The sequence below is a fragment of the Scomber japonicus genome, chromosome 1 (genome assembly GCF_027409825.1).
Source record: "Scomber japonicus isolate fScoJap1 chromosome 1, fScoJap1.pri, whole genome shotgun sequence".
Lineage (NCBI taxonomy): Eukaryota > Metazoa > Chordata > Actinopteri > Scombriformes > Scombridae > Scomber > Scomber japonicus.
In genome coordinates, this window is record NC_070578.1 from 19,754,687 (window position 1) to 19,776,005 (window position 21,319).

At 41.2% G+C, this 21,319-nt stretch overlaps 1 protein-coding gene across 1 annotated transcript in view; it reads left to right on the forward strand.

The window, feature by feature from the left end:
- The first annotated feature begins 13,989 nt into the window (after positions 1–13,989).
- The window catches only part of LOC128357093 (chromodomain Y-like protein 2), a 28,199-nt gene continuing 20,869 nt past the window's right edge, over positions 13,990–21,319 (forward strand). The window contains exon 1 of the mRNA XM_053317338.1: positions 13,990–14,222. Coding sequence (XP_053173313.1) covers positions 14,199–14,222 — 24 coding nt within the window. The 5' untranslated portion in view covers positions 13,990–14,198. The remainder of the gene's footprint in view (positions 14,223–21,319) is intronic.

Sequence of the window (21,319 nt, forward strand, 5' to 3'; positions counted from 1 at the left end):
GACGACACCATCTCATATGTCCTCCACACTGTACTGCACCACCTGGAGCAACAAGGGGCATATGCACAGCTGTTGTTTGTGGACTACAGCTCTGCATTTAATACAATCCTACCCAGTAGACTGTTCACCAAGATATCTGACCGGTCATAGTCAGTCAGGATGGGCCCCCACTCCTCCTCCACTCTGACACTCGGCACAGGAGCCCCACAAGGCTGCATGTTGAGCCCCTTCCTCTACTCTCTGTACACTCACGACTGTGCACCATCCCATAAAGCCACCACCATAGTTAAATTTGCAGACGACACGACCCTGGTGGGGCTGATCACAAAAGACAATGATTCGGTCTACAGAGAGGAAGTATGGGGCTGACAGTGTAGTGCACAGAAAATAATGAGACTCTGAACATCAAAAAAAACAAAAGAGCTCATAATTGACTTCAGGAAAAAGCAGGATGTCCATTTTACCACTGCACATCAATGGAGAGAGGGTGTCCAGCTTTACATTCCTGGGCACACACATCTCAGAGGACCTCTCATGGACAGTAAACACCACAGCACTGGTAAAAAAAAAGGCACAGAGGTGACTGTACTTCCTGACAAAGCTCAGGAAGATAAACCTGTCACAGCAGCTCCTGAGGTCATTCTACTGCTGCTCCATTGAGAGTGTCCTCACTCACGGCATCCTGGTGTGGTATGGTAGCAGCTCTGCAGCAGACAAAAAGTCCCTGCAGAGAATCATAAAAACTGCACAGAACATCATAAGACTAGAGCTACCTGCCGTAGATGACATCTTCACCTCCCATTGCCTGAAGAAGACACAAAACATCTTAAAAGACTCATTTCACCCTGCCCATCACCTGTTTGAACTGCTGCCCTCCAGGAAACGCTACAGGTCCGTCAGAACACGCACCACGCGCTTTATGAACATGAGATCAAATCTCAAATGCCTGTGAGATCAACATTCCGAATTCCAGGGAAGCACAAGAAAAGCCAAAACAAACTTCGGAATTAATTTAAAATTTAAGGCTGAAGAAATCTGTGTTAATAATATTAATGTTTGGCCTCCAGTCTGTTGGTCAGTTGTACCATCATGGCTAATCCAAGAACCTGAAGTTGATCTATGCGTACTGAATTTCTAAACGATTTTCTTTATTATTTTATCTTATTATCATTTAAATGCCTTATTATTCTTTCTTTGTTTGCCTTATTCAGCTATTAATATGTCTTCATTTAGCCTAAAAAGTTGTTGTGGTTTCTTTGAGCACAGCCAATAGAGGTCACTGGTTGGACAAGAAGATGAGAGAAATTCATTCATCAAACTGAATAAGGGTTAGTGCTTGCTCCTGATGCCCAGATGAGGTTTCTTTTTAACAAATGCCAATATTCCTACATGAAGATAGAGCACAAATTGCCATACTATATGGACAGTCTTAAACAAGTACATCAAAGAAATGGAGCTTTGGTGAATGTTCAGGTCTGTACTTTTATTTCTCAAACTTTCTTTCATTCCCATCCCTCACAGATGCTCACTCATAATTTCCTGGTTGTCATTGCTCAGCCAGTCAACTGAGCTAGCAGCTGTTCACATCAGCTGGTCACATCTGACCAATAGCACAGCAACACACATCCCTTGTCAGCCTATTATCTTATGCTTGTCTTTTTTAATGTTTTCTCCCTCTCTGCCTTAGTGCTTTCATGTTGATGTTAGGCGTTCCCCACCACCTCCCCATCAACGCCCAGTCTTTGCAGATTTATCACTTCATCACTTCATCAACCTTATCAGCCTTATCAGTCTCAGCAGAAAACATCAGCCGCCGCCACCAGTGTCATGACTGCAGGGCTGCATGGGGAGATTTATCTTGGTGTTCCTCAATTACAAAAGCTCCCTGTAGCATCAGAACACCAAAGACTAGCAAAAACTTAATCAGCAATATCATCTGTATAGTAAACAATTATTTTTTACTTTAATTCACTTTTCTCTCATAATTGAAACTGGGCAGAATACATGGGAAAAAAGAAAAGGGGAGGTCTTACTTTACAATACAGACGAGTGAAAAAGCTAAAAGCAATTTTGCCTGCAAAACAAAAGACTCAGTTGTCATAACCAGGTTGAGGTTTAAGAGTGGGCTCGCTCTGAGTGCGAAACACCCAGATGGCGAATATGAGTGCGAAGAGACTCAAGAGACAATAAGACACATCCTGATCCAGTGCAAGAATTACTCACTTCAAAGAAGGAAGCTGTTCAAAGACCTGGGAGCAGCTAGAGAAACAGTTTTTTCTCTGCGCACTTTATTCAACCCGGATAATTGGACTTTAATAAGGAAACTGCTGGAATATCTGTGCAGTAGTGAGCAATAACAACATATAGATAACTGTCAAAAGGAACATAGACAGTAGAGGAAATCTAATCTGCATATTCCAGACAACATCAAGAAGAGCCACACCCTTTTGCTACAGGAAACAGGTAAAACAATTGTGGTAACAAATGTGTTATCAGTGCTTAGCATACAATCAAATAGACAACTGACATGGCTGCTTGTGGTACTGAACCAACTCTTGATTTATGTTTCATGCTTTGTGTAGGACTGACTTCCCTGGCTGCGGTGAGGAAAATGACACCACACCTCAATGTATTTGAATACTGAATGTTGCTCTTAATACCACCCCAAACATACCACTGCTGCATGTTCTGACACCCCTGCCCTTATTATTAGATAGAAACCAAAGTTGCAAACCTATGACTGGGCAGCTGCTGTTTAGTGGAGAGATTATTCACTATATTAAAACAGAAAAATAACAACTCAGCAACACTCAAGTAGCTAGCATGACTGACATGACATGATTTGAAAATATTGAATATGGTTGAAAGGAACAAGACTTCAGACAAGAAGTCATGAATGTTAATTCACTATACTGTCATGGTGCAGCATAAAAAATAAGACTTAAAATAAGAAATGGTGCTTGGAGGGGCAATGGACATTCACAGGCCTATGCAAATCTGTACAGACCATATACATGAAAGAACATTAATGCTTTAAAAGTTGTTGATCAAGTATGATCTTATGTAAAGCATTTAGGGGAACAGCAGTTGGGCTCCAAAGTTTGATGGGAACTTATTATGTCTATGATTATGTCAAGGTTAACTTCTTATATCATATGTCCATACAAACAACATGTATTTGTCATTCACAACTAAAATTATTCCAGGATCTTTGTGGACATCTTAAATTTAGTTGCATGACTCAGACCTTGTGATGTTTGTTGACTTGAAGCATAGTGGAATGCTAATCACGTTTATGGTGGGCGTGAATTTAAAGGGTAACCTCTTCAATCTCTGTCATTGGAAATTCAAATGGTAATTGACATAATTTTTTTCACATTGACAGAAAAAAAATAGATTGTTGATCAATGATTTGCTTGTTGATGATTAACAGAATCAACTTCCAATATGGTTTTGATTGACAAAGCCATCCATGTTGCAAGAACTCTTTTCTCCTATAAGGGAGCACTCACACTAGGGCCAGTTGTTCCGTACCATGCTGAAGCACAAATGTCCCCCCTCCCCTGTCTCCCACTGGCCCGCACTCACATGACCTCAAACCTAAGTGCACTCAAGCACGGTTGCCTCCGACACATGCGTTGCGCTAAAACATAGACTGTTTACTCTCATAAAACATGCACAGGTGTGTGTTTTCATGTTGTGTACTGGTAAAACACAACACAGCCGATCAATTAACACAACGCACTATGATTAAAAAGTGCAAGCATGTTCTTCTGAGTCATGCCTGTGTAGTATGCAGTACTAGATACTTGTGTAAAAAGACTCTAGTAAAAGCAGACGTACTGATTCAACTCTTTACGCCAGTAAAAGTAAGACTTAGTTCAATGACTTAGAAGTCGCCAAATCACTTAGTTTACCGAATTTCGTTAGTTTATATAATGCAGATTTGTAAAAAATTACTTTTATGAGGGTCACAGTCACAGACAATAAACTTAGCATTTGATAATTGTGGTAGCAGCGGTGCAGCAGATGTAATGAAGTCCACGCAGCATGCTGGATGCAAACTAATATTAAGCCTATAGCCTATTCATTATAATGTCGATGGACATAAATTGAGTTCTTTTGCCTTAATAATGATAAAATAATACACAAAAAATGATCGGATTGGGAACCCATATATGTATAATGTCTCCGCATTGCATTTAGTGTTGCTTGAAATGACCAGTACTCAAGCACGGTACACTTGCACTCACACTAGCCAAATAATCCAGACTTTAGGGGGCAAACGTACTTAGGCACGGTATGATTGCCTAGTGTGAGTGCGCCCTAAGACATCATTCTTAACCACAAAGTGGAACCTTAAAGGAGGGATATCATCCTTTCTGTGATGTTCTGTTTTTATATACTGTTATGATGCCAGATATCTATGCTAAACATGGTAAATTCCAAAACTTTAGGTTAATTTATGTAAAAATGCTTGCTGCAACACAAAACACCAGGCTTCATATTGCTCTGAATGCTTTGTTTGCAATGGTTTTCTATACCTTGCAGACAAGCTGATGTTTGCTCGTTGCATATGCCCATGAATGTCTGTCTGTTCCACAACCTTGGTTGTTGCTAAGATTTCCCACTCTCATATTCTGGGTTGGATTTCAGTTCCAATATGTTCGGATGTATTTGAGAAATTGACATTTCAAGTGAAGAATAAGAAAAAGTAGTAAAATCCTACTACTATATTTTGTTCCGTGGATTGTTGACATAGCCTCCCGAGTGGCTGGAGAGTCGTCTGTGACGAGCTAAAACATCCTGTTTCAGACAGAAGCTGAACTAAGGGGCTGAATAAAGGGCCAGTATAAATTACATAAAGGTGTTTTTTTTAAACTGTAAATCATTCAAAGATGCTCCAGTAGAGTGACAGAATATAAATATAGACCTGGAAATGTGCACGATTTTTATGTTAACAATCAGACTTAATGTTAACAAAGATGAGACAGAGGACAAGCCATTACGTTGCAAGCATGTTTACTTCAGAAACAGGAAGTGTGTTACATACATACATGTTTTATATTATGAAATGGAATGGTGGAAGTTGAGTGACAAATGGGCACAAATTAAAAAAGAAGAAAAAAGGAAAAAGATTTCAGATTAATTTAGATACAAGCCATAAATATTATGCATTTAGGAGACATGGTTGAAACCAACATTAGATTTTGTAATACTGGGGTACTGGGGTAGGAAAATCAAAACAGAATTGAATTGTATAGAGGTGTGGACTGATCCTGGGACAATCACTTCATGAGAAATAAGAAGAAACTCATGCTTAAAATTAAGATACCAGTAGTTTGGGTAGGGGACTTTGATTTTTTATGGGGAAGTAAGAAGAGTTTTGAAATTGTATAGCTAAGAACCATCTAGTCATATTAACAAGCCCGGTAATTTCATCCTCTATAAATACACAACTACATCAGCAGAACTGGCATTAATGAGCAGGTGAGAAACAATGGATCAGAATACAATGGGAAGCGATCATGTGCCAATAAAAAGGATTGAGGATACAATCAACTTCTCCTTGAGGCTTCATTTTAAAAGGGCAGATTTGATAGAAATTGTATTTGAATTTGAAAAATGTGAATACAGAAATATCAGTGGTAGAAAATGAGATTGGGGGAGACAAGGGGAATAGCTCACTAACTAAGGTAATATGGTCAGCTGCATCTAAGACTATAACCAAGAAAAAAGTTCCAAAAGAAGAAAAGAGGAACAATGGTTCCAAGGTGGAATGAGGAATGTAACTTTGTAGTCTGAGCAAGAAATAGATTTCCCACTCAGGTCCGGGGGAAAGCCACAATAATGCTTGGCTTGCAGTCTCTTTTTCCTTTTTTCTCAGAACAGTTTCTTTTTACAAATTCAGACGCTGTGGAGGGTGTGACACTCTGCCTGAAGTTGTCCCATATGGCGTGCTGGTTGTGTCAGTGTGTTTTTGGGTATTTGTGGGGTTGCCACAGGTATCTCTGGAGTTGTCTGAGGTTGTGGCTGGTGTAGTGTGCGCATGTGTGTGCGGTTTCTCCTTAATTGTCCTTCATCAGTGTGTATAATGTAATAACGACCTGGCTGTTGTGGCCTGTTGAATGACAGTCCCTTGTTTCTCCTCTCTTGGGAGCCACACATTTTGACCGGACTGCAGTGGTGGTAAGGGGCGGGCTCTGTGTTTCAGGTTGTATTTATGTTGTTGGTTCTCTTTATTTCTCTTTTCAGACTTCCTGAATCCTCTAATGTTCGGCCATCGGGGGAGCAGGGTTGTTGGGAGCTGCGGTATGGTTGTTCCAGCTGTCTCCCCATGAGGATTTGTGCAGGGGAGAAACCACTTTCCAGTGGTGTGGCTCGATATGTCATCAAAGCCTTTAGTTTCTCACCTCCGCCTTTCCACAGTCCTTTTAACGGTAGCCACCGCATGCTCTGCTTCTCTGTTCACCTGCAGGTATCTTGGGCTGCTGGTAATATGTGTGAACCCGTACTCTGTGGCAAAGTCTTTGAAGAGTTCACAGCTGTATTGCAGCCAGTTATCCGACATGACTGTCTCAGGTATTCTGTGACAGCTGAATACATCTTTCAGAGCTGCAATGACAATGTTGGCAGAGGCTATGTTGAGATGGGCTACTTCAATGTAGCGTGAGAAATAGTCCACTATGAGAAGATAAATCTTTTTCTCCCAGAAGAATAAGTCGGTGCCCACTCTTTGCCAGGGCCTCTCTTGTACAGGAGTGGTCAGCAGAAGCTCTCAGCGCTCTGCCCGGTGCTGTGAACATATGTTACAGTTATCCACAAGCTGACTGATCTGGACAGACAGTCCTGGCCACCAAACGGACCAGCGTGCCCTTGCTCTGCACTTAACAATGCCTTGGTGGCCGTTGTGGAGGTTCTGGAGGATTTCTTGTCTCATGCAGTGGGGAATCGCGATTCTCTGGCCTCTGAGAAGCACCTACCATGGTCAGGGTTTCTCTTTCTGGCCAGTACGGGGCCAGATCTGGATGTTATCAACATCCAGGGTCTGTAGGTTGACCTACTAACCTCTGATCTGGATGATGTCATTTCCGAACGTCTCTACCACAGCCCAGTTTATCATTGAGCGGAAATCCTAGTGTTGTGATACAGACGTTTATTGACACATCCAGACACGTATCTCCTGGCCTCACACTCCACCACGGGCTCGGAGGGGAATAGCACTAACGTATCATAACAAAATATTGGTGAAATGAACTAGTTTTGCAGCAGATAATACGTTATATAGAGGCTTCGCTTCGGTGCCCCGTGTGCTCGCATTATACGGATATACGCGGTGCTCCACTCAAGCTAATTTCGTCCGAACGACTCCAAATGACACCAAAGTTGTCTGGGTGAGTAAATGGTTGTATTTTATGCTAGAAATAAGGTCCAGGTTGTAAAAAACGGTAATTATCCTTTAATACTCTCGGAGGGAGCTCATCCAGTGCTTTCGTGCTCAGCAGTGGCACCAGAGGCTTGTGATCAGTCTCTAACTTAAACTTCAGTCCCAGCAGATATGGTGACAGGAGTTCACAAGCCCACGTGGCAGCCAAAGCCTCGTTCTGTGCATAATATTTTTCCGCCTCGGACATACCTCTGGTAATGAGCACTATCGGCCTCCATTTTCCATCTGTCTGCTGTTGGCTGAGGACGCCTCCTAGGCGATAAGATAAGGCATCAGCCGATACGCATGCCTCAGCTGTTGGTGAGTATGGGGCCAGCTCAGTTCAGCATTCTGTCTCTGAAATGCCTCTTTCTGTGGCGCTTCCCAGCACCACTCAGTCTTTTCATTGAGCAGATCTTTGATTGGGCAGGTATATGAGGCACAGTGGGGTAAGCACTTGCCTAGGTAGTTGGTCATCCCCATCACTCTCCTCACCCCTTCAACTCTGGTTGGTTCAAGCATTTCCATGATCGCTTTGACCTTGCCTTGGTCCGGTGTCACACCATCTGCTATGACCCCGTGCCCCACGAACATGATGTTGTCTTTGGCAAACTCACATTTCTCGTTCAAGGTCAGCCCCTCTTCTCTCAGCCTGTTCAGCACCCGATGCAGTCTCTCGTTGTGTTGCTGCATGTCCTCTCCATGCACGACTATGCATAGGCAGAGTTTGACTTTTGCGCTGGGGGGGGGCAAACATTTTTAAACGTCAGGGCAATATTCAAGATTCAAAGTGTTTATTCACGTGCACAGTAAGGAAACACATTTCCCTGTACAATGAAATTATTCCTTTGCTGTCCACACCGAATGCTGTGCAATATAGGCTAACTATTCTGTGACATAGGCTATTACACATATACACATTGTAACAGACAACAGTGCCAAGTCTGCCATAAAGCCAAACTACACAGCACATCACACATGAGCGCACACAACTGAAGCACACTGCCAGCCAACCATGAAGTTCAAGTCTGTTAAAATATCAATTTGTTTTATAGCTACTGTTAGCCTTTCATTTTCCATGTGTCCTTTTAAAACATTTAGTGTACGCCATGAACCAATTCCGTCTTAAATTGTATACAAAGGAATGTGCTCACACCTGTCTGTGCGCTCTCACGCACGCGGGCGCACACACACACATAAAGCCAAACTACACAGCGCGTCACACATGATCGCACACAACTGAAGCACACTGGCAGCCAACCATAAAGTTAAACTCTGTTATCACAATTAGATAATGCTCAGCAACAATTGTTACAGTATGGTCGTAAATATATACAGTATAGGCCTACACATATTAAATAACACGTGTCTTACCTAATGTAGAAGTAAACGCCTTTTTTGCGTCCTGTGTAAATGAGAGGGAAACCGTCTCTAGTGTCACAACGCCATGTCACGACTGCTCAAAATATATTATATATTTCAGCCACTAGCAGTGCCCCCCCTGCCTCCCCGCAAACTCCGCCGATGCGACTATGTCGTCAGCATGACACACGACCCCACACCTGCTGCATCCTGATGACTGTGTGTCCGTTTTTGCTTTCACTGCCTTTTGCCCCCTGGTGATCTTTTTGTGTATTGTCTCAACATGTCCTGTGGTCTGCTCTGTCCCACGTAACACTGGCTGTTGTTTTTTCACTGCTGCACTCTATCTCACTCTTGTCATGGCTTTTTCTAAACTTTTCTTTTCTTACTGTGAACCTAACCCCTAACCCTAACCCTAACCACTTATTAGCTGCTCTCTCAGAGCTCCAAATTCACAATGTTCAGCCAGTGTGTGCACTGCAGTTATGAAAGATTCAACACTCTCACCGGACTCTTGGTTCCTCCTGTTGAAGCACACTCTTTCAAAGATGACATTCCCCTTGCTTACACAGTGTGCAGTGAAAGCCTCCGTTACTGCTTGGTATGACTGTTTCTACACCTCCGTCAGGGGCAATACATTCAGGATATCTTCGGCGTTATCGGTGGCGGCATACATGAAAGCATTCACCTGACACTCCTGGGATTGCTTGTTCTGCCCAACGCTATCCTGTAGCGTTCAAAACGCTTCATCCATCTCTGCCATTCTTTTGTATTGGCGCTAGCTGTGGTGGCATTGCTAACTGTGGCAGCATTGTTACACTTGACGACGTTGCTCTTTCGTCCATATTCTCCGCCGTTTTTTTTCTTTCAACACTTTTCAGGTTTAGTTCATTTTTCCTTGTCCTTTACTTTTCCGTTTTTCTTCTGACACCATGTTATGTTGACAATCACACTTAATGTTAACAAAGGAGGACAAGCCAGTACATTGCAAGCACGTTTGCGCCAGAAACAGGAAGTGTGTGGGTCCGGGGGAAACCCACAATAGTGCTTGGCTATATTACGTTTTACAGAACAACAATATGTCCCCTTTAATGTTCATGGGGTCTGAAGTATGTTTAAGATTTCTGTGTTGGGCATACTGGGGAAAATATAGAGCAGCCAGGAGCAGCATTTGGATGAGGTGTAGAAGTCTCAATGAGGAAAAGCTGGGCAGATGACACATGGTGAGGAGAGGACTGATATAAACCATGTTGCTGTTGTCCATACACACATACTGTATACACACTCAGTGGCATATATACTTATACTGCCATCTACTATACAATGCCGAGAGCACTTTGCCTAACCTGACCTTCAGCCACTCCCTCCCTCATCTGCCTGTTAACACTCTGTGTTGTCCTGATATCATGTAACTATTCTAATATTGCTGTCTACACATTCTATTCCTTCAACAATTGTTTGTCAACCCATATGGCTGACATGTTGCAGAGTGGAACTATGCAGGACAACATTCTCACTCTGATTGCCCTTTCATGATAGTAAGTCTGTAATGATAAAATCAACACATTATGCAAACAGCAAAGTTGACACACCCAAGTATGAGTTTGTGGGAGGTGGTTAGTATGCACAGAAGACAATTTCCTGCTCTACCTGGAGAGAATAGTTAGCAACATGGGAGGTAAACCACAGAGATCCAGATGTCCTCCTGGCCAGAACATGTGGGAGGAAAGCAGCTGCAGAAGAATGAATCACTACAGTGACAGCAAGGAGAACAGAGCTTATAGAGTGGATGGTTTGAGGCCTGAGTGGTGGTATTGCAACTGGAGTTATTTAAAGGAAGAATTTCAAAACTGTAATATTAGCTCATTATTTTTTAAATGACTGATAAAAACATTGCTCTATGGCTCTACTCGTGGATACAAACTTTGGAGGGTACCTTTACATGACCATAACTCAAATGTCATTAGATTTATTCACTTGAGATTAGTTTCACATAATGTTCAATTTTATTTGTCAAAATCTTCAGAAAACGTCACAAACAATAAAATATAAATATACTGTAAATGTTGAATTGCATTTCAGCTAAGTGCTATAGTCCATTAAATTTTGCATCTACAAGATGTAATTTTTCTTCACACCACTATGGTATAACATCTAAGCTTTATAACATGATGATGAATGGGCAATACACAACACTTAAAAGTATAATGTTTATTTGATAATTAACTGCTGATGGTTTTTAAAAGGAACCCTGAAAGCTAAAAATAGCAAATATGCCTCATTTAGCATCTGTCATACAATTTAATGTCAGGATACAGTACGCTTTTAATTACTCCAGGAAGACTAGTGACATCTGTGTGGAAGATAACAAGGGGATACACAGTATGATATATCATCATCTTTTAAACTCATGTGTTGCACTTTTTAGGAAACATCATGGATGTATTCAAACAGCTGGGTACCGAACCAAAACTAATGCCCATTCAGTCCAATATTAACTGCTTGGCTGGCACATTCACTGAAAAAAGTTCCTAGCTCCTGGGTTTGCTTCTGCGTTGTGCAGCCCTCTGACTATGCACAATAGTGTTTCTGCCCGCGAGTTCCTCTCTAGCCCATAGAATTTACATTGTAATCACATCACAGATTTTTTAAATAGCTTTTCTTGGCTTAAGGAAAGTTTTACAAACATAAAACCTGTATGGATCCTGTATGGAGGGAAATATCTGGCTCTTTAGCTGCCAAATGCTCCATTGTGTCCATTGGCTAGTTGCTAACTGTGTTTGTTTGTTGTTTGGTGCTGAGCAGGTAGTGTACAGCGGCTTTTTAAAAAAAAAAAGTTATAAAAAATCGTTATCTATAGGTTCAAGACAGTACATAATATGCGAACATCGCATTACGCACATTGTCATTTGATACATTGTTATTATGAAAAATATCTATGTCAACTAAATGTCACTTGTTTCAGTGGTGGAAACTCAATATAATCTAAGAATATTCTTTGAATATATGCTTGATCTGGGTCTTTAACACTGTACCTTGTGTATGAAATTATTAAAAATGACAAGCAAGTCACAATCCCCTCACGTCATGATAGATAATAGTAACCGGCTTAACACTCAAGACAGGGGAAATAGCAGAGAAGACAGTCATTTCCCTCTTTCACATATATACTTGCATTATTTGAAACATAACACACTGCCAACATGTGATATAGGTGTCAACCGTGAACGTATGGCATTATTGTTGTGTTTTCTTTTTGTAATAAATATCTTATTTTTCCTAATGGAGAAAGTATGTAGCTGACTGTCTCCTGATCTACTGCTAACTGAAATCTATTGGGACAGCACTTCCTGTTTTGCCATATCCTCATCCTCCTTCCCGCATTACTACACTATGTGCTGCTTTCCATTTACAAAACATGGCAAAGATTCTGTATATTCTGTAATGAAAAAATGGTAGTGCAGATTTAAATTTAAAAAACTGCATGATCCCTCAGTGGTTTAGACCTCAGGTTTGAATTCTGTGGTGCACTAGGGAGAGCCCAATGTTCCTTTTTCAATCTATTCGAGTACAACCCCCCCCCCCACACACACACACACACACACAGGGACACATACACAAACTCTATTGAACAACTCCCAACTCAGTGTTTTTAAGTGACTTGTACTTGTATTATGGACTCAAATACTCTCTGTGATATGATGGAGTACTAGGAAGTGATGACCACTTATTTCAAATACATCCAGTAGTGACTGCAGGCTTCTGATTATTTCTTATATTTTTTTAGATCCATCATGAAATATTTTGGAAAGTGGACAAAAATGTCCAGCATCACACACAAAATCCCTCAGTTCTTTTTGGTAATTATAATTAAAAAAATAATTAATATATCCTAAAGCATTAGGGTCAGCAACTTCAACAATTGGACCCTTGAACTTCCAACATGTTTGCAAATCAAAATTGAGCTCACATCTGTTACTATGCAATAAGTTATTCTAGGAAGTAAATTTCACATCTATCTACGCACCCTCATTTTAATGACAAAATGAGCATTCAACCAGAATTATGGCTGAAATCTCCTCTGGCATTTGTTTTTACATCAAAACAAATGCTTTCTATTAAAAGACCATGTTCAGATAATTATACTTTTAGCACACACACACACACACACACACATACACACAGAGGAACAGTTATGCTCCAAATCTTGTGGGGCCTCTACCCAGCCTTAGCATCAATAATTTTAAATAGGCTAAACTTGTTTCCATGTACATGCTCTAAGACACAGGACCGAATGTCAAAATCAGTCCTTAACTTTCTTTCATTTTGTCTCTTACAAATATGAATTTCAGAGCATATTTTATTTTAAATGTGAGTGGTAGTGACCAGAGGTTCCTTAATTTGGTTGACCGTGTGTGGGAAGTGGAAATTATGAATAAATGACAAAATTAAAATTTAATAGTAATACATGTATTTTCTAGTTTCATATATCTATTCAGTAATTCCATTAGTTTTCATGCTTCACATCTAATTTAATTTATGAAGAACTTCAAGGGCAGCATTTCATCATTTCAAAGCCATAAAAAAAATCAATAAGTGTGATGCACTTACCAGATTAATCTATAGGCTACATACCACAATGCCATTAAGTACAACACATATGATGTCGATAAGCCCCCCATTTGTCTCCTTATTGGATTAGATCATTTTAGCAGGTGCAACAGGGCGAGTGTAAAATGGAAATCAAGGATATGTGTACTTTGGTTACATAGTTATTGGTTATTTTGATCATTCATACATTGTAATTATAATACTATGGTTATCGTCAAAGTGAAGGCAATATTGTGATATTGTACAGGTCAGTTAAAAAGGTGTAAGCATGAACACCAATAAGTATTTTGGGCAGCTTATTTGGCAGCAACTCATACTTCGTTATTATTTATAACTATGCATTTCCTCTGGATGTTTCAGGTGTTCCCCTGACAGTAAAGTGGACAGGTAGAGTAGGTCATAGAGAGGGATCTGTTTCAGCTGGTGTCTTTGAGCACAAGACATCTACCTATCATCTCCTGTTGAGTAGTTGGATTGCAACAGAGCTGAGAGGAGCAGGGCGCATGCAAACTGCCAGGCTGTGCTTTCTTGTCGGGGACTAATTTTCAGTCCTCCACTTGGTTCTGGGTAAACAGCACCGCCCCGATGGTTGTTTGTTTTAAGTGTGGAACGATCCATCGCAGAGCGCCGGGCTCGATTGACACTGTCTGCTGATCGGCTACTGCGGATTGCTCAGAATAACAAGGCTGCTCGCTAATTCCCGTCTATCGGGGCTTTCGGCGAAACAGCGAGAGTAGGGGTCCATAAAAAGCTAACAAGGCAGGCAAGAACGCCGCGCCGCCGGAGTCCGTACCCCAGTATGGCTTCAGGAGACCTTTACGAGGTAGGATGAAATCATGTCCAAGGAAAATGCTCTGTAATATTGACGAATAATGGAATTAGGAAGTAAAGGGGAGGGCGTCGCGTAGTGTATGTAAAAAGCGGTGTCCTAAGCCCTTTAACAGACGAAACTAACCCTTCTCAAGCTTTGCGAATACAAGGTTGGTTAATGTATGCTTCTACTTTCTGTCGCTTCTGGTAGACTTTCATACGATTCTTCGCGGTTGTGGTAAATAGACAAGATGAATTTTACGGGCTGAACTCCTCAGCCTGTCGCCGAGTTGAAAGTCGTGGTAAAGTGACAGCAGCGCTGAGCGGACGGACATGGTGAATAGCTACAGACGGAGTGATGGTTCTGAAGGTGCGCATACATGTTAAAAGATATTTAGTCATCACAGCATTTACAGCGATGTTCTTAGGCTGTTCGGCATTTAACATGACACATGAGTTTGTTTTTTTTAATCGAGCGGTGTAAATAAGTCTGTTTGAGCTTTTTTTTTTGTCATGGTTGATGTGTGAATTTGTTAAATTGTAACTCTGACCGTATTGGGCGTAAAAGTTGCCCAAATGGGTGGCAGGAAGGTCACTCTGCCCTCGTACACAACATCACTCTGGAACCGGTGCCAGAATTTGCATGTTGACAAGTTTCAACATCAGCGTTACTGAATCCGTCACTTGGTGTCATTAGGGGGTTGTTATGATGACATGGTGTCTTATGTTTCAGCTCATGGTGGTGACAAAGGAAAACGGGGGGCTTGAAATGGATATAATTAAACAAAAAACTAAATAACACGTTTTAAACATGTCACAGAATTCACATGACAAAAAAAAGGGGGGGGGGGGGGGGGATCAAGTATGAGTGTTCATATAGATAACATTATCGACTCACAGCATGGACAATGTCTTATGAGTGAAAAAGGACATCAGTTAGAAGACAATACTGCAAGTAAGTCTAGAAGCAGTTAGTTATGTCCTGTTTAATTTAATTACCATTAATGTTCTGTAATTTGGAAACATATCTAATTTGGAATATAATGACAAGAACTGAACTTGACACAGGTCCATAAAATATCCTTAAAACACCCCCCACACTTATCCTTTCTCCCCCCTTTGCTCTCCCAAATGTTCACCTGTTCATGTGTTTTGGCTAACACTGTTGTTCAAAACAATATACTACAATATGAGTACTAATATGGAATCATAATATTAAGTCCATATTTCAGCATAATAACGTCTTTTGGCTCTTTAGGCCCTGTGTCTATTATTGACTTAAGATTTGACACTGAGCAGCAAGATCTTTTTGTTTGTATTTCTTATATCAATGTAGCAGTAGTGAGCAATGTTGTCCTTTTTGTTTTTCTGTTTTACTTCTAGATTGAGGATGCTGTTTGTTCCACATAGACTGTTGATTTGATGTGAAAGCAGCTGCCTGTATTATTACCCTGTAGGCTCTGGAAATTGATTAGTTTTCTGTGGAGCTGATTGACTGATCAGTGCTGAACAGGTTACTGATTTGTTATTATTTATTTCCCAACTGATTATTTTTGGTTAAGGACTATGTTTTATTGGGGCTGCTGTGGGGCTACTGACAGACCTCTTTAGAGACTTAGATTGATAAATTGACCAGGATTTTGTGGTGTGGTACAACTTTGATTTGAAAACTACCAAAACAAATGGATGTAGGGAGAATAGTGGTCTACCATTGTTGGGGTTGATGGCAAGTAAGGATTTTAAAATAGTTATTTGTGAGTGCCAGCACCAATAAACTAGTTAATAATGTTACATAGAAGTATTTGTTTGACTGGAGCAGACTTCAGTTCCATGTCGGTCATTATTGGTTGTTTCTTGGGATTTGATGTATAGGACAATTATGACAGCTCAGCAGTTTAAGCAGCACTGTGTATGATTTAGTGGCATCTATCAGTGATGTTGCAGATTGCAACCAGCTGAATACCACTCTCCACCCCCCTCCCCATTCCCCTCCCTTTCCAAGTGTGCAGGAGAACCTACGGTGCTGTGAAACTCAGGACAAACACACAAAAGGTTCTCTCTAGAGCCAATATTTCATTTGTCTGTTCTGGGCTACAGTAGAAACATGGCGGGTCAACATGACAGGGATTTTCAGGTGATTACACACTAATTACAATATACTTCTGAATATTATATTCCATTTCTGCCAAGTCTGTTCCACTAGATGCCACTAAATTCTCCACACTGCACCATAAGATGGATGGATGGATAGATAGATAGATAGATAGATAGATAGATAGATAGATAGATAGATAGATAGATAGATAGATAGATAGATAGATAGATAGATGTACTTTATCAATCTCAAACTGGGAAATTCTTGTCTTACAGCAGCAGGTTATCCAGGCATTGCACAGGAACAGTAAATATATTGTAAATGTACACATCAAAAACACAACAAAAAATAAAATGAAATAGCTCAATATAAGAGCATAGCATACACACTATATATATATATATATATATATATATATATATATGCTGGATACATTACAGCATACAGGTGTGCAGAGTTGTTTAAATTTTAAGTAAAAATATATGGAAATTCACCATGAGCAAAATTACTGAAGGAGCAAAACAGAGCGGAGTTTGGTCGAGACAGAAACTATAAAGCTGAGAGTTATGAGAGTTCTCTGTTACACAGAAGTGAGGTGTTGTTGTGAGTTATTACTTTGGGCAGGAAAGATTTCCTGTATTGGTCCTTGTGACAGCGAAGCTGAACCAGTCTGTTAGAGAAAGTGCTCTGCTGTCTGTTCGGTAGTTTGTGGAGAGGGTGGTCAGGATTATCCATAGTGGATGCTATCCACCAAACTTCAAAGGTGTCTGGTTTGCAGGCAAATTATGGAGTCAGCCTTCTTAATCAGTCTATTAAGTCTGTTGCTGTCACCGGCTCCAGTGCTGCTCCCTCCAGCAGACTACAGTGAAGTGCAGTGCAATGGCCACAACAGACTTAGAAAAGATTTCCACCATCTTGCTGTACACAATGAAGGATCTCAGCTTCCTCAGGAAACAGGATCTGCTCATCTCCTTGTTATATACAGCCTCAGTGTTGGTCTTCCAGTCTTCTGTCTATTTTCCATGTGGACGCCCAGGTACTTGTAGTCCTTCACCACGCCAAAATCCTTTTTCCAGAATACACAGGGGCTGTGTAGCCATCCTCCTCCATCTGAAGTCAATCACCATCAATGGGGACTTGGCCACATTCAGAAGTAGATGATTTCTTCCAGACCACTCCACAAAATTGTTGACCAGTGTTTTGTACTCTTCCTCCTGCCCATCACTTATACACCCAACCACTGCAGAGTCATTAGAGAACTTCATGTGGCATGGCTTGGAGTTGTATTGAAAATCTGGGGTGTGCAAGGTGAACTGCAGTCTGCTCGTCAGGTAGCTGGTAATCCAGGAGATAGTGGTCATGTCTGCCCTCATTGCTGGCAGCTTCTCCCTCAGTAGCAGTTGCTGGACGGTGTTGAATGCACTGGAGAAATTAAAGAATGTGATTCTCACAGTACAAGTGCCTCTATCCAGATCTAACTGCAGCAGGTAGATGATGGTATTGTCTACTCCCAGATGAGGTTGGAAGAAAAACTGCAGAGGGTCCAGCGATGATTTCACCGTCAAATACGTTTGGCAAAGATCAGCCTCTCCAGCACCTAGAAGGAAGTCACTGATGACATGCTTGTCGAAAGCATCAAGCTGTATATATCACAGCTGTGACTAGCGGTCAAAGTCAGGATGGTAAAACGGTGGCATTTCACATCCTACAAGTTCTTCACAATAAAGGCCTTCCCTTGGTTTGTTTGTGGAAAGTGTTTAATATGAAGCAGCAGCAGCAGGAAATGTTTTCATCAGCAGTAACTTAACATGACTCTGATACGGCTGAAAGCAATCAGGAAATGGTAAAATAAAGCAGATATCTGAAAGTACAAACAGAAACACAGGAGAGAAACTAAACTTCAAACCACAAAGATTCAAGTATAAGCTGCAAAAGTACTGAGAGCTGAACACACAGAGACTTTAAAAAACAGCTTTCTCTCTGTCTATAGCACAGACAGGAGATGAGGGGGAGAAGAAGGAGAAGGATATTGTCATGGATTGGCCATGCTCAGTGAGACATCACTGCCACTTGGAGGTGGGTTGGGTATGCTTTGGCCTGACTCCGGAGACGGTCAATTTCTGGGCGCAGCTCAGCATGTTTAAACTAGTAATGGAAACACAAATCAACGCAGCATGGTTTGATTCGGCATGGCCGAAAGTGCTGATGGAAAAACCCTACAAGAAGCTCACCAGGGTGATTGAAGGGGGAAGGGCGAAAGCGTTGTGTGGAGTTCTGGGTGTGTGGTGGGTGATCTGTGGGTTGGAGCTGAGGGCTGTCAACTAAACCTGTTGAAGAAACAGTTTAGCTCATTTTCCCTCTCCAGGCTGCCCACTGTCAATCTTTCATCTTGAACCCAGTGATTTCCTTCATTCCAGGCAACATATCTCTTATGTTGTTTTGCTTGAATTTGGCTTCCAGCTTCCCCATGTAGGAGTCCTTTCATCCCCTCAGCTTCAACCTTAGGGTGTGCTGTACACTCCTCAGTTCTTCCCTGACCCCAGACCTGAAGGCTTCCTCTTATTAAGAGGTACTTTCAGGTCTCAGGTGATCCAGGGCTTGTTGTTAGGGAAGCAGCATACAGTCCTCTCCAGCACAGAGTTTGATGTATTGTATGATGCAGTTTGTCGTGCTGTTGATGTGGCAGCACATCCCAGTATGTAGACTCAAATCAGTCCTGCAGTGCCTCATTAGGGTCTTAAGTCCCCCCGCCCCCCCCCCCCCCCCCCCCCCAATAGTCCTTGTGAATACAGGCTGCTGTTGGACAAGAGGGACATACTTTGGTATCAGTAGGACGAGGTTGTGATTAGATCTGCTAAAGGGAGGAGGAGCTGTGGCACTATATGCATCCTTTGCATTTGCATACACTAGGTCCAGTGTTCCATTGTCTGTAGTGGGAAAGTTAATATACAGAAAAGTTAGCAATGTTTCATCCCATATGATATGTTTGCAGTCTCCAGGCTACAAAAGCATTGGGATGCCGAGTTCAAAGTCTTGAAACTGTGGAGTGAGGTAGGTAGGAGTAATATGCATAATTCCATACGGCCTGCAGTTCAATCTCTGGGTCACAGAAATGTTCATTCACATTAACATTTCACCCACATGCAATACAATCCCTCCTCCCTTTTCTTACCACTCCATCCATTAATTTTCTTGTGGATGTGTTGAATATATTTTTAGAAAAATAAAAACAAGATGACTCCAAATGTCACTGCAGCTCACATTTATACAGGAGGCTTTCACGCACACACACACTGGGCCGTCACTAGCTGAGAATAAGCTTGGATGTTTTCAATGAGGAAGAACATCTTGACATCACTCATAGTTTTCTAAAAGGACTCTGTGAAGCTGGGAGTTTGGTTAATCTGATGACTCACTTTATGTAGCTTTTCTAAGACATCCATCTACTGCTCCTGCTCACTCACTATGCCTACACTGAAAGCACTATGAAAAAATCTATACTTTAAAAAGAAAGAGCAAGACGGCCTGGTTCCTGACCTCCAAATATCTTTTTTTATTCAGCAAGTGTGTCTGGTGTTGTGCTGATGATTGTTTAAAAGCAACCAAGCCAACTAGAGCTCCGTAGGTTTGGTTTGGTTCAAATGAGCTCTTGTGCTTTTGTTCATTTAGTTCGGTTAGTTAGGGTGGTGTGAAAGCTGTCAATCAAACTCTGGTGTAGGCTAAACACCTGGAACAAGATCACCTGAATAGATGAGTCTCCCAGTCTGCTTCCAAGCAATCTCTGGATCGGGATCTTGTGACAGTATATGTGTGATTTTGGCCTGAATTTGAAAATGAAACTGCTGTTAATTCCTTCTGTCAAAGGAGGGGAGCAATCTATAGGCAATTTACAGTATAGTATATGTTTACGGCATAATGTGGTAACCATGGTAACACGTATTTGTGTCAGCATGTGAATGCAGGGAAAGAAAGTGAAAAAGTTAAGCCAGAGCTGTTTTGTGCATGTCCTACTATGCAGTTCCTCATTTTAATGTAACATGTACAGTGCGATGTACAACACCCTGTTTTGTCTTTTTCTACCTCCTAGTAAACACATCAGGAACAGTCAAGTGTAAAGTGTAAGTTTTAAATGAATTAGCAAACATTGTTTGTCTGACATAGTTGTATAACTCAATAGACCTGCTATAGCTAAGTGATGTAATGAATGAAACAGAGACCCTTGTAATGTTACTGTAATATCTAAACATGGGGTGGTTGTAGGATATCCCTGACCGTTAACCAAAACTTGGAGTCAGTAGCTATTCAGAACTACTCACTGCTCACTTAATTTACTCAGTACATTCAACACTGAAACAGCACTGCACACATTAAAAGAAGAAAATGATCTATGGAGTCTAATATCTGATGAAAATAAAGTACAGCTGTATTGCTAGAGAGAAGTTTGGGGTTTCTAATTCACTTCAGCACTTGATATGTTTATGTGTTTTAAGCCAACATTGGATTTGGAAGAGCAGGCTTTTGAACATGAAATATTCACCTCCTCTAGGCTTGAAAGGTGTCTGGCAAAAGTTTGTATTTTCATTCCCGAAGAATAATGGCTGTGGTTAGTTTGAATGATTTAGCTTGCAATGGATTGTAAAGGTGGGAGGTTTTAATCCACTTCACTATCCTTGTGAATTCAAAACTGAAAATAATGATTTTGTATTATTCTTGTACTCTGAAAGTCTGCTTGAGTTTGCATCTTGTTTTAACTATGCTAACATTTGACACAGATATTCATGGTTCCCAGAGGTTGAACCCTAAGGAGTTCAATGATCTTCTAACTCATCTAGTTCCACAAGCAGGTCCACACACTGCGTTGCTTGCCATTGCTTACCGTACTGTTGGCCTGGAGAGGTTCCTGACAGACATGTGTAACAGTGATGACACGTGGTGTCTTTAGCTGCTACTTTTTACTTGACAGTATTGAGTTTCCCTGAGATGGCATATGGGGTCCTCCCTTTGAGCTAGGTTTT